General features: G+C 44.2%; 1 protein-coding gene across 1 annotated transcript; it reads left to right on the forward strand.

Moving 5' to 3' along the window:
• The first annotated feature begins 1,459 nt into the window (after positions 1 to 1,459).
• LOC129815997 (transcription factor 15-like) lies at positions 1,460 to 3,043 on the forward strand. Its single transcript, XM_055870198.1, has 2 exons — positions 1,460 to 2,116; positions 2,735 to 3,043. The coding sequence occupies exons 1-2, from the start codon at positions 1,619 to 1,621 to the stop codon at positions 2,798 to 2,800; spliced, it is 564 nt and encodes a 187-aa protein (XP_055726173.1). The 5' UTR covers positions 1,460 to 1,618; the 3' UTR covers positions 2,801 to 3,043.
• The last annotated feature ends 9,974 nt before the right edge of the window (positions 3,044 to 13,017 follow it).

Consider the following 13,017-nt stretch of genomic DNA (forward strand, 5'->3'; position numbering starts at 1 on the left):
CTTAAATACCACCTTCTCATTGTACACCTACAAACACTAATTTGGAGCACACTGACTGCAAACTAAATATCCTTTAGTTAATTACCTCAAGATAAGTGGTATTCCTTGGTGTGGGGGGGGGGGGGGGGGGGGGGGAGTATTTATGGTTCCAAACTGTGAGCTGGGGGAAAGTGAGTAAGGGGTCGTGTTGCTGGCCGGCTGAGGAGCAGTAAAAATAACCTTGGCTTGTGGTGTCCCAGTTTATGAGTGGGCACCGGGTCTTCTGCAGGTCACCATTGTTGGTGCAGCTGAGCTAGTGCCAGAGCCAGCAGGGTCTGCCGGTGGTTCGATGTGTCAGAGGTTGTGTTTGTAAAGCAAGCCAAACAGGCCTTTTGATGGCACACACCAGAGAATCTGGAAGCCATTTGCTTTTCCGCACTCCATTTGCATCCCAAACGGCACCCTATTCCCTTTATAGTGCACTACTTTTTTATCAGGATCCATCAAACGTAGTCCACTATATAGGGAATAGGGTGCCATTTGGGGCCGCAACCAGAGAAAGTGGAGGGCTTGATCACCTCCAGCATCTGCTGCCTGTTTATTTACCCAGCTCACTTAACCCTTTAAACAAACTAACCAGGGCTTACCGTTGTGCCACTCTTAGATTGGCCTCTGAGGACAGAATCTGTCACAAGGGCTTTAGACTAATACCCATAGAGAGACATAACATATACCTTGTTATAAGACATTGTAATGTTGTGAAGTTATACATAACTTAAAAAGCATCATACCTGGATGCTTGAAGTAAAATGTTATTATTTGTAAGAGGAGATAGTTTAAAACCCCCTTGTCAATGATCCTAGGCCTACTTTTTAGTTTGATCACATGATAATAAACTGTAATATGTATACTTGGGCCTACATAATAAACAATTTGTTGTGGTTTCAGATTGCCTGCTTTCTAGCAGTTTTGGTAAGTGCACTTACCTTTTTATATCTTATGTAGGTCCTTGTTGACCAAAACATACATTTTTATATAAAGGATTGTTTGAGTGCCACACCATCCTTTTTGCATAATTACATATTTTGAATATCCAACAATGGTATTAGGCCAATTTAAATTAGTGCAATGTTGGACAAAAGGTTTTTCTCATAACAATAGCTATTTTTTTGATTGTGGTGCATAATTAAATGGCAAAAGCAGCCTCCAGTGTCAAACAGTGTTTAAAGGGAATTCAATAAATAATTGAAACTCCACCATATCATGTAAATTATGCTTTAATTTCCGAAAATGATACTGACCTATTAAAATTATAAAAGTTGTTTGTAGTCTATAATAATTTTGGAGGGAAATTGTTTCTTTTGGACAGTTATTGGTCCTTTTGGACAGATTGGTTTGCCTGAACAACCCCTCCCCTTCTGCTGAAGAGCTACAGTAGGCTATAAGAGCTCACTCTAGCACGTTTACACACACACACTGTTGACCATCCGGCCACACCATCCTCCGGGGATATGTCAAAACATTTTTTTCTTATTCGAGGGGGAATTCTTATGCACGTTCTGGTCTCCACGGCTGTCCATGCCCACAAATTAAACTGTTGGCTTCTCTAGGGAATAGTTTCATTATACTTTAGTTTACCATGGCCTCTACCATGCTTCGGCCGGTGGCAACTTACCCCTTCTCCTCATATCCTCCTGACTTCAACATGATGTCGGACGACGAGGGGAACCGCAGCGAGAGCGACGGCAGCTCGGACCAGAGCTATGGATGCTGTGTCTCTTCAGAGAAGACTTGTCGGCAGATTTCCCGCGTGGTGGGAGTCGGTGGGGTTGTTGTGGTCAAACAGCGCAACACAGCCAACGCCAGGGAGCGAGACCGGACCCAAAGCGTCAACACCGCCTTCACCGCGCTCCGGACACTCATACCCACGGAGCCGGTGGACAGAAAGCTCTCCAAAATTGAAACGCTCCGGTTGGCGTCCAGCTACATCTCGCATTTGGCCAACATTCTTGTCCTTGGGGACGGGTGCGAGGATGGGCAGCCGTGCTTGAGTGCAGTGTATCGCGTGCAAGGAGATGGCGAGGGGAAGCAACCCAGAACAATCTGCACCTTTTGCTTGAGCAACCAGCGGAAAAGGGTAAGCGTGCATGACAGTGCTATGTCAAGTATGAATTTCAAATATATTTAACTTATTTTACGTAGTAGACAGGCAGTAGCCTACGGTTCTGAAGTGGGCGCGTGGCACCTTTGACAGCTAGTATTGCATCATGTTATTCCTCGGATTTTCCAAAAATAGTAATTTCACAATGATAGTATGGCATAAAATCAATACTAGGCCTATTTTGTTAAATACTTTCTTACCATGTCACTTGAAGATTCATCATAATGGGCATCCATCAGTTAAGGGCAATTTGTCAAACATGCTCATATCTGTCAAACAGCTTCTTGAGAGAGAACACACAAATGGAAAATGATCCCTGTTGGGACATCGTGCATTTATTAATATAATTTTCAGTCTGCTTAGATATCCTTTAAAGGAAAAACCGAGGAAGGGTTTGTTGATATCAATGACATTAGATTTCACTAAACTATTTGTATTATCCACAAGGGAGAATGAGCATGGATTTCAGCCAAAGACAAAGATGCATGTAGTATTCATATGTTGGTCGCAGATGGTTACTGCTTTAGAATTTTCCAGAAATCAATTCTGATGTTAATGAATAACATTGACCTAACATGACATTTATTTTTGCAGGGGAAAGATGGTCGGGGTTGTCTGAAAATGCATGCAACCCGTGCACTACGAATGAACCGAAGATAGACAACTCTCAGACTCCAAGGATGGTTTAGTTCAAGTCCGCACCTCAGGGAAAAACTCCAGCTATCACACCTACTCCTACACAGACCGACACATTGGCCAGAATGCCTTCTAACTTCGGAAAAAGACTGTCAAAAATGAGTATCAGGAATGTGTTTGCTTGAGAAATGAATGTTCCTCTCATAATGCTGGTTTGGTGAAATGTGATTTTGGACGAACAAATGAGACTATTTGGTTGCATTTTCAACACCCTTTTGTATTTTGCTTTGAAATTAAATATATTTTTACATAGTTGTTGTTGTCCCTAGTCTAATTTCAGCCCCTCATACCAACACATTTGTGGTGATGTTTTCATATGGTTAACTCCTTACACTTGTGGAAATTGGGCCAAATTGAAATGTTTCTAACATAATAACAATAAAAAGCATATGCATGACCATGGTAGCAATTGAAAGAAAACACTTTGGAGATTATGGGGAAATTAACACACCAAAGGTTAAGACACAACAGTTTACCTGACACAAGACTGAATCCAAACATTACACTGTTGATTTTAAGGGCTTTTTACATTTACTGTACTACTCACAGCATTTGGCAAAAACTAAATCTCAAAATACTCTGGATACATTCAGTAACATAAAAATAATATTCATTGACATTTTGGAATAGGTGCGAGATAAGAAAAAAACAATTACAGGGGTTTGACAGAGGTCTAACTGGTGTCTCCAATTGGCCACACACCTCTCCAAACTGTGCACAGTTCTTAACTAATTTCAATGTATTTATAAGACTCAAGGAAAGAGCCTTCAATAAGGTGATTTTTTTTTAAACTCTCCTAGCTTTGATAGGAACACAGCCCAGATTCCCCACAATCACACAATTACTGTTTTTCTTTACGCAATCCAAAAACGCTCCATTATAAATTGCAAACTGGGTCAGGTGGGATTCATTTGAAATCTTATTCTCTTGCCAACATGGTTATGAAGTTGGTTAACAAGTTATAAAATATGATCTTACAGTGTTAGGCTTTCAAAAGCCACTTCAGACAAACATTGTAATTTTGGTGCTAATAGAATGTAGTCATGACATGAGTGTGTTCCGCTGCAAGCAACACGACAAACATAGGCTCATTCTGTTCAGGACAACCCAGGCAGGGTATAACACATGTCAGTCCTCCTTTTAACTGTGGATCAAACATAGGCTCATTCTGTTCAGGACAACCCAGGCAGGGTATAACACATGTCAGTCCTCCTTTTAACTGTGGATCAAACATAGGCTCATTCTGTTCAGGACAACCCAGGCAGGGTATAACACATGTCAGTCCTCCTTTTAACTGTGGATCAAACATAGGCTCATTCTGTTCAGGACAACCCAGGCAGGGTATAACACATGTCAGTCCTCCTTTTAACTGTGGATCAAACATAGGCTCATTCTGTTCAGGACAACCCAGGCAGGGTATAACACATGTCAGTCCTCCTTTTAACTGTGGATCAAACATAGGCTCATTCTGTTCAGGACAACCCAGGCAGGGTATAACACATGTCAGTCCTCCTTTTAACTGTGGATCAAACATAGGCTCATTCTGTTCAGGACAACCCAGGCAGGGTATAACACATGTCAGTCCTCCTTTTAACTGTGGATCAAACATAGGCTCATTCTGTTCAGGAAAACCCAGGCAGTGTATAACACATGTCAGTCATCCTTTTAACTGTGGATCAAACATAGGCTCATTCTGTTCAGGAAAACCCAGGCAGTGTATAACACATGTCAGTCATCCTTTTAACTGTGGATCAAACATAGGCTCATTCTGTTCAGGACAACCCAGGTAGGGTATAACACATGTCAGTCATCCTTTTAACTGTGGATCAAACATAGCGATCATAAACGTTGATACTGTAAATTACATTAGTTTTCAAATATGTAAATGTGATGTGCACATTTGGACTCACGGGTGTGTGGTTTGCTTGTATGACATCAAAGCTGTATTTATTATAATCCTCAATGTCTCATCTTTCAAAACACATCGACTTCTCTCAATTTACAGCATTTCCCTCATTCAGAGAACAACAAATGTGCAAAACTAATTGTGCAAAAGTAGCACAATTAGTGGGAGGGATGGGATCTTCGCGCGCCCAAGTTTATAACGTTTGTTAGTCAAAAACCATACAGAACTGTGAAGCGGAAAACCGGAACTCTGAAGTCATGTATAGCATGTTACTGTACAGTGACTGCGTTCCAATTTAGGCGTTTAACAATGACAAAATCTGCCATTTTCAACCCGTTTACGTGATGACAGGAGTGGAAAGGGCTACCGAATTGTCCACCAACAAGGTGATGTAGTGAATTGTTTGAAGATAAAGTATATATGGGAAATTTAAGTACAGATTTGCCTTGAGCAATGCTAAGGAATCTCTGAAAGGAAGTGTGAGACGGGGCCTTTCCAAAATAGCTGAGCTGGCCGATTCTAAAGTGGCCAACCAAGGGCCTTTTGAGCCTAGTAAGGATAGGACATAGCAAAGTGTGTGAGGAAAACATTATTCACTCCGAATCATCATTCTCTGAATTTGCTGTACAAAGTTAAAGGGGAAAACAGGAAAGGCAACATGAGTAGATCTATTGTCAAGACTAATGATTACTCATGGAAACCATCTAAACGTGTGGCACATTGCTGAACCGATGCCCAATATCAGGAAATGATGTTTAAAGGTAGTGAGCTGAACAATTGGTAGCACTTTAGTTAAAGCCTCAACCAACTCAGGGGCTTTTGGTTGTAGTGTCTACCCTGAGATTGGAAGGTTGGGACTTCAATCACTGGCCAAGTCATACAAAGACTGTAAAAATGGGACTTGATGCATTTTGCCGGGCGCTCAGCATTAAGGAGATTGGGGGTAAGGCTCTGCGATAGACTAGTGTCCTATCAAATCAAACTTTATTTGTCACATGCGCCGAATACAACAAGTGTAGACCTTACTGTGAAATGCTTACTTACAAGCCCTTAACCAACAGTGCAGTTCAAGAAGAGTTAAGAAAATATTTACCAAATAAACTAAAGTAAAAAATAATAAAAATTAACACAATAACATAACAATAACGAGGCTATATACAGGATGTACCGGTACCGAGTCAGTGTGCGGGGGTACAGGTTAGAGTGAATTTGTAAATGTAGGTAGGGGTGAAGTGACTACGCATAAACAGCGAGTAGCAGCAGTGTACAAAACAAATGGAGGGGGGGTCAAATTAATATTCCGGTGGCCATTTGATTAATTTTTCAGCAGTATTATGGCTTGGGGGTAGAAGTTGTTAAGGAGCATTTTGGTCCTAGACTTGGCGCTCCGGGTACGGTAGCAGAGAAAACAGTCTATGACTTGGGTGACTGGAGTCTCTGACAATTTGGACTTTCCTCTGACACCGCCTATTATCTAGGTCCTGGATTGCAGGAAGCTTGGCCCCAGTGATGTACTGTGCCGTACGCACTACCTTCTGTAGCGCCTTATGGTCAGATGCCGAGTAGTTGCCATACCAGGCGGTGATGCAACCAGTCAGGATGCTCTCGATGGTGCAGCTGTAGAACTTTTTGAGGATCTGGGGACCCATGCCAAATGTTTTCAGTCTCCTGAGGGAGAAAATGTTTTGTCGTACCCTCTTCACGACTGTCTTGGTGTGTTCGGACCATGATAGATCATTGGTGATGTGGACTTGAAACTCTCATCCCGCTCCACTACAGCCCCGTTGATGTTAATGGGGGCCTGTTTGGCCTGCCTTTTCCTGTAGTCCACGATCAGCTCCTTTGTCTTGCTCACATTGAGGGAGTGGTTGTTGTCCTGGCACCACACTGCCAGTTCTCTGACCTCCTCCCTATAGGCCGTCTCATTGTTGTCGGTGATCAGGCCTACCATTGTTGTGTCGTCAGCAAACTTAATGATGGTGTTGGAGTCGTGTTTGGCCATGCAGTCGTGGATGAACAGGGAGTACAGGAGAGGACTAGGTACATTTTACATTTACATTTTAGTCATTTAGCAGACGCTCTTATCCAGAGCGACTTACAGTAGAGTGCATACATTTTATAAAAAAATTTTTTTTACATTTCATTACATTTTACATACTGAGACAAGGATATCCCTACCGGCCAAACCCTCCCTAACCCGGATGACGCTATGCCAATTGTGCGTCGCCCCACGGACCTCCCGGTTGCGGCCGGCTGCGACAGAGCCTGGGCGCGAACCCAGAGACTCTGGTGGCGCAGCTAGCACTGTGATGCAGTGCCCTAGACCACTGCGCCACCTGAGGGGCCCCAGTGTTGAAGATCAGCGTGGCAGACATGTTGTTACCTACACTTACCACCTGGGGACGGCCCATCAGGAAGTCCAGGATCCAGTTGCTGAGGGAGGTGTTAAGTCCCAGGGTCCTTAGCTTAGTGATGCGCTTCGTGGGTACTATGGTGTTGAACGCTGAGCTGTAGTCAATGAACAGCATTCTCACATAGGTGTTCCTTTTGTCCAGGTGGGAAAGGGCAGTGTGGAGTGCAATTGAGATTTCGTCATCTGTGGATCTGTTGGGGCGGTATGCGAATTGGAGTGGGTCTAGGGTATCCAGGAGGATGCTGTTGATGTGAGCCGTGACCAGGCGGGGGCCTATGCATTTATGTAAACAACAGCTGGTGCACGATATCTAAGGAAGTCTCAAAGTTTTGCTTGCCTGAGGTAGAGCATCTCATGATAAGCTGTAGACCACACTATCTACCTAGAGAGTTTTCATCTGTATTTTTCGTAGCTGTCTACATACCACCACAGAGCGAAGTTGGCACTAAAACAGCACTCAATGAGCTGTATTCCACCATATGCAAACAAGAAAAGGCTAGCCCAGAGGCTCCTGGTGGCCAGTGACTTAAATGCAGGGAAACTTAAATCAGTTTTACCGAATTTCTATCAGCATGTTAAATGTGCAACCAGAGGGAAAACATTTGCACACCACCTTTACCTCACACACAAAGCTCTCCCTCACACTCCATTTGGCAAATCTGACCAAAACTCTATCCTCCTGATTCCTGCTTATAAGCAACAAAATTAAAGTAGGAAGCACCAGTCAATCGGTCTATAAAAAAGTGGTCAGATGAAACAGATGCTAATCTACAGGACTGTTTTGCTAGCACAAACTGGAATATGTTCTGGGATTCTTCCGATGGTATTAAGGAGTACACCACTTCAGTCACTGGCTTTATCAATAAGTTCATCGAGGACGTCGTCCCCACAGTGAAAGTACGTACATACCCTAACCAGAAGCCATAGATTACAGGCGACATTCGCACTTAGCTAAACGGTAGAGCTGCCGCTTTCAAGGAGCGGGACTCTAACCCACTGTGCCCGCCGACGAACCATCAAACATGCCATGTGTCAATACAGAACTAGATCGAATCGTACCACACCGGCTCCGACACTCGTGGGATGTGGCAGGGCTTGCAAACTATTACAGACTACAAAGGGAAGCACAACCGAGAGCTGCCCAGTGACACTAACCTACCAGACGAGCTAAATAACCTCTATGCTCGCTTCGAGGCAAGAAACACTGAAACATGCATGAGAGCATCAGCTGGTCCGGATGACTGTGGGATCACGCTCTCTGCAGCCGATGTAAGAGCTTTAAACAGGTCAACATTCACAAGGCCGCTGGGCCAGATGGATTACCAAGACGTGTACTCCGAACATGCGCTGACCAACTGTCAAGTGTCTTCACTGACATTTTTAACCTCTCCCTGTCTGAGTCTGTTATACCAACATGTTTTAAGCAGACCACCATAGTGCCTGTGCCCAAGCACACTAAGGTAACCTGTCTAAATGACTACCAAACCGTAGCACTCATGTCTGTAGCCATGAAATGCTTTGAAAGGCTGGTCATGGCTCACATCAACACCATAATCTTAGAAACCCTAGACCCACTCCAATTTGCATACCGCACCAACAGATCCACAGATGATGCAATATCTATTGCACTCCAAATTGCCCTTTCTGTATTCATTGACTACAGCTCAGCGTTCAACACCATAGTGCCCTCAAAGCTCATCACTAAGCTAAGGACCCTGGGACTAAACACCTTCCTCTGCAACTGGATCCTGGACTTCCTGGAGGGAAGGGTACTGCGCCCAGTACAGAGGGTAGTGCACCCTGTACATCACCGGTGACAAGCTTCCGGCCATCCAGGACCTCTACACCAGGCGGTGTCAGAGGAAGGCCCTAAAAATTGTCAAAGACTCCAGTCACCATAGTCATAGTGTAACGATCTTCTTCGTCTGATGAACAGGAAGGATCGGACCAAAACGCAGCGTGGTAAGTGTTCATGCTTTATTGAAAAAACTGAACACTAAATACAAAATAACAAAGTGAATAAACAAAAATCGAAACAGTCCTGTAACAACACAAAACAGAAAACAACTACCCACAAAACCAACATGGAAAATGGCAACCTAAATAGACTCCCCAATGAGAGACAATGAGAAACAGCTCTCTGATTGGGAACCAATCCCGGCAACCATAAACCTACAATCACCTAAACCATACCAAATCCCCATAGATAGACAAAATGTAACGGCTGTCATATTCGTTCTCCTCCTCAGACGTGGAGAAGCATGGATCGGACCAACACGCAGCAAGGTATGTAGACATAATGATTTATTAAATGAAGACGAAACACGAAGAACACTTGAATAAACTACAAAACAACAAACGACGTTAAACAGACCTGAACTTGTGAACATAAAAAACAATGAACGCACGAACAGGAAAGAACGAGACGAACACAGACACAGACACAGACACAGCAACAATCACCCACAAACAAACAGTGTGAACAACCTACCTTAATATGGTTCTCAATCAGAGGAAACGTCAAACACCTGCCCCTAATTGAGAACCATATCAGGCAACACATTGAACCCAACATAGAAACACATAACATAGACTACCCACCCAGCTCACGTCCTGGCCAACTAAACAAAGTTAAACAAAGGAAAATAAGGTCAGGAACGTGACACAAAACTCCTAGTCAAGACAAAAACCCCTAGACAAATACAAAAACTAAACAAACCACCCTTGTCACACCCTGACCTAACCCCAAAAATCAAGAAAACAAATATAACTAAAGTCAGGGCGTGACAGTACCCCCCCCCCCCCCAAAGGTGCGACTCCGGCCGCAAAACCTGAAGATATAGGGGAGGGTCTGGGTGGGCATCTATCTGCAGTGGCGGCTCTGGCGCGGGACGTGGACCCCGCTCCACCTTCGTCTTGGCCCACTTAGGTGGCGCCTCTGGAGCGGGGACCCTCGCTGTCAATCACGGACTGGGGACCCTTGCAGCGGGCCCCGGACTGGAGGGCGACTCTGGCGGCTCCGGACAGGAGGGCGGCTCTGGCGGCTCCGGACTGGAGGGCGACTCTGGCGGCTCCGGACAGGAGGGTGTTGCTGGAGGCTCCGGACAGGAGGAAGACTCTGGAGGGAGGAGATGCAGAGGCAGCTTAGTGCGTGGGGCTGCCACAGGGCCCACTAGGCTGGGGAGACCTACAGGAGGCCTGGTGCGCAGAGAAGGCACCGGATGAACCGGGCTGTGGGGGAGCACTGGAGCCCTGGTACGCAGCCTTGGCACCATTCCTCCAGGCTGAATGCCCACTTTAGCCCGGCCCCTACAGAGTGCAGGCACAGGTCGAACCGGGCTCTGGTGCTTACCGCTCGCACCTCTCCATTAGGCTCAATGCCCACTTTCGCCGCGGCACAGGCAGAGCATAGGCATAGGATGAACAGCATCCTCCCAGCGCCCCGGAGACACAGTACGCAGAGCCTTCTTTAATATTAGACATTGCGCACCAGCTGTTATTGACAAAAAGACAAACACCTCCACCCCTCGTCCACCCCTCGTCTAGCTTCTCTGTTCTGCCGGTGCATTTAAAATCCCTCCATCTCCATATTGTCCATGTCGTCATTCAGCCACGACTCGATGAAACATAGGATATTACACTTCTTAATGTCCTGTTGGTAGGATAATAGTAGGTCATTCATTTTATTTTCCAATGATTGCATGTTAGCAAGTAGGGGTTCATTGACCCCCCCCCCCCCCCCTTTGTTTTTACACTGTTACTACTCGCTGTTTATTATCTATCCATAGCCACTTTACCCCTACCTACATGTACAAATTACCTCAACTAATATCTACCCCCACACATTGACTCTGTACCGGTACCCCCTGTATATAGTCTCATTATTGTTATTTTATTGTATTACTTTTAATTTATTTTTTACTTTAGTTTATTTAGTAAATATTTTCTTAACTCTATTTTCTTAAAACTGCATTGTTGATTAATTAAGGGCTTGTAAGTAAGCATTTCACTGTAAGGTCTACCAGTTCTGCACATGTGACAAATAAAAGGTGATTTGATTACTTGTACATCAAGCTGCCACATGCTACAGAAACAGGAGAGGCTCGTGCTCCTATGAGCCATTCCAGCTCACTCGTGCAAAGCTACTTACTTAATTAAAGCCTGGAGGTATAATTAAGCAATAAGGCCCAAGGAGGTGTGGTATATGGCCAATATACCACGGCTAGGGGCTGTTCTTATGCATGACACAACGCAGAGTATATGTTGGCCATATACCACAAATCCCTGAGGTGCCTTATTGCTTTTATATACTGGGTATAACCAAAACTAATTGTTTACTGTTCTATGTATGGTTAGAGTTGGGCCACTAACCAAAAGCTTGCCGGTTTGAAAACCCAAGCCGACAAGGTGATTTTTTTTTTCTTAATGCAAGAAGGCACCTCAAGGGTATGTGGTATAATAACTCAGTTTCGCATTGTGCATTAGAACAACCCTTAGGGGTGGTATAGTCCCAGTCGGTAGATAGAACACCCGTCTGTGGGGAAAATAACCTGTGGTTACCTAGGTTACCCCATTGTCTCAGCAAAAACCTGACCTTTTTCAAGGTCAGGTTTTATGAATACGGGCCTTGACCTCCATTTTTTTTTTTTATGCTTGTTTTAGCCAATTGCAAAACTACATTTAAAAAAAGTACAATATGTCTAAAGATGACTTTTCAACATTGCCTTCTGCAGAGCATTCTCCCTACTTAGAAAAAACATAATATTGTAGCTTCTCTCATGCCCATTTTCATGATGTTGCTAGCAGCCATGTGATTGAGACCTTGCTAGCTCCCGCCAGAACATTAAGCTAGACAAGACCAACAACACAAACAAACGGACTATACAACTACAAGTTGTGAGTGCAGTTACAAACGGACTATACTAAACAAGTTAAACGTCTTACCTGTGATGAAATGTTTCCCATACACATAGCTACGTGTAGACTACTTGGGCACTGGGTCCCCACATTTCCCACTCTCCCACCCCGAATTGCCTGAAGCCACAGCGCTTTTCTCGCAGGCTCTGTTTCCCTACATGGGAGCATTGCGAATCATAGGTCGGAATTTTTGACCTGGTTACATGTATACCACGGTTTTCAGCCAATCTGCATCCAGGGCTCGAAAGGCCCGGTTTATGATGGCCATTATAAAACGGGTTGGTTGAATCCTGGATGCTAATTGGTTGATAGCATCCATTCCTGAAAAATGTCATAATTCCATTTCAAGTATCAATGCACGTCCACTGTTACTTCCCCATGCTTCTTCCATAGCATTGTGCCTTTCTGTATTTTGAAAGTTCTATATCTTGAAAGTTCTATATCTTGGAAACCTGATTGGTGACATGCAACATTTGTTGGGACTATATCAACAGTGGACTAATGGAACAAAAACCAAAAGATAGTTTTTGAGTGGAACTTTCCTTTAAGTAAAGTGTTATTAACTGAACAAATTACATGTTTGAGTTACAGATCCACAAGTCTATCAATTCTCAGGTCTGCAGTACAGTGCACTTAGAGTAGAAAACCATTCAAGGATTTTAGCTTAGAATGTATTGAAGCTGCATCTCAAGAGCTGCAAAGGATCCAAGTAAGCAGTAAGTTGCAGGGTGTTCTTTGGCACTGGTGTGTTACAGTGAATCTCGCGGGCTTTTAATGCACATGTGCTATTGATCAGTCACACCTAATATCACCTAGCAGCCTGTGTCGAGCAAAACACAGCTGCTGATATATTAATGGTGTAAATCACAAGTCTAGTCTCCGGAGCTGGAGCGGTATGGGGGGATGGGGGGGCGTTTTTAAGAGGGGAGTTGTTGCTTTGTAAGC

This window comes from Salvelinus fontinalis, chromosome 18, assembly GCF_029448725.1.
Source record: "Salvelinus fontinalis isolate EN_2023a chromosome 18, ASM2944872v1, whole genome shotgun sequence".
NCBI lineage: Eukaryota > Metazoa > Chordata > Actinopteri > Salmoniformes > Salmonidae > Salvelinus > Salvelinus fontinalis.

Coding starts and splice junctions, on each gene's coding strand:
- LOC129815997 (XM_055870198.1), top strand. CDS start 1,619: ATGGCCTCTACCATGCTTCGGCCGGTGGCAACTTACCCCTTCTCCTCA. Junction 2,117..2,734: donor TGAGCAACCAGCGGAAAAGG/GTAAGCGTGCAT, acceptor TTATTTTTGCAG/GGGAAAGATGGTCGGGGTTG.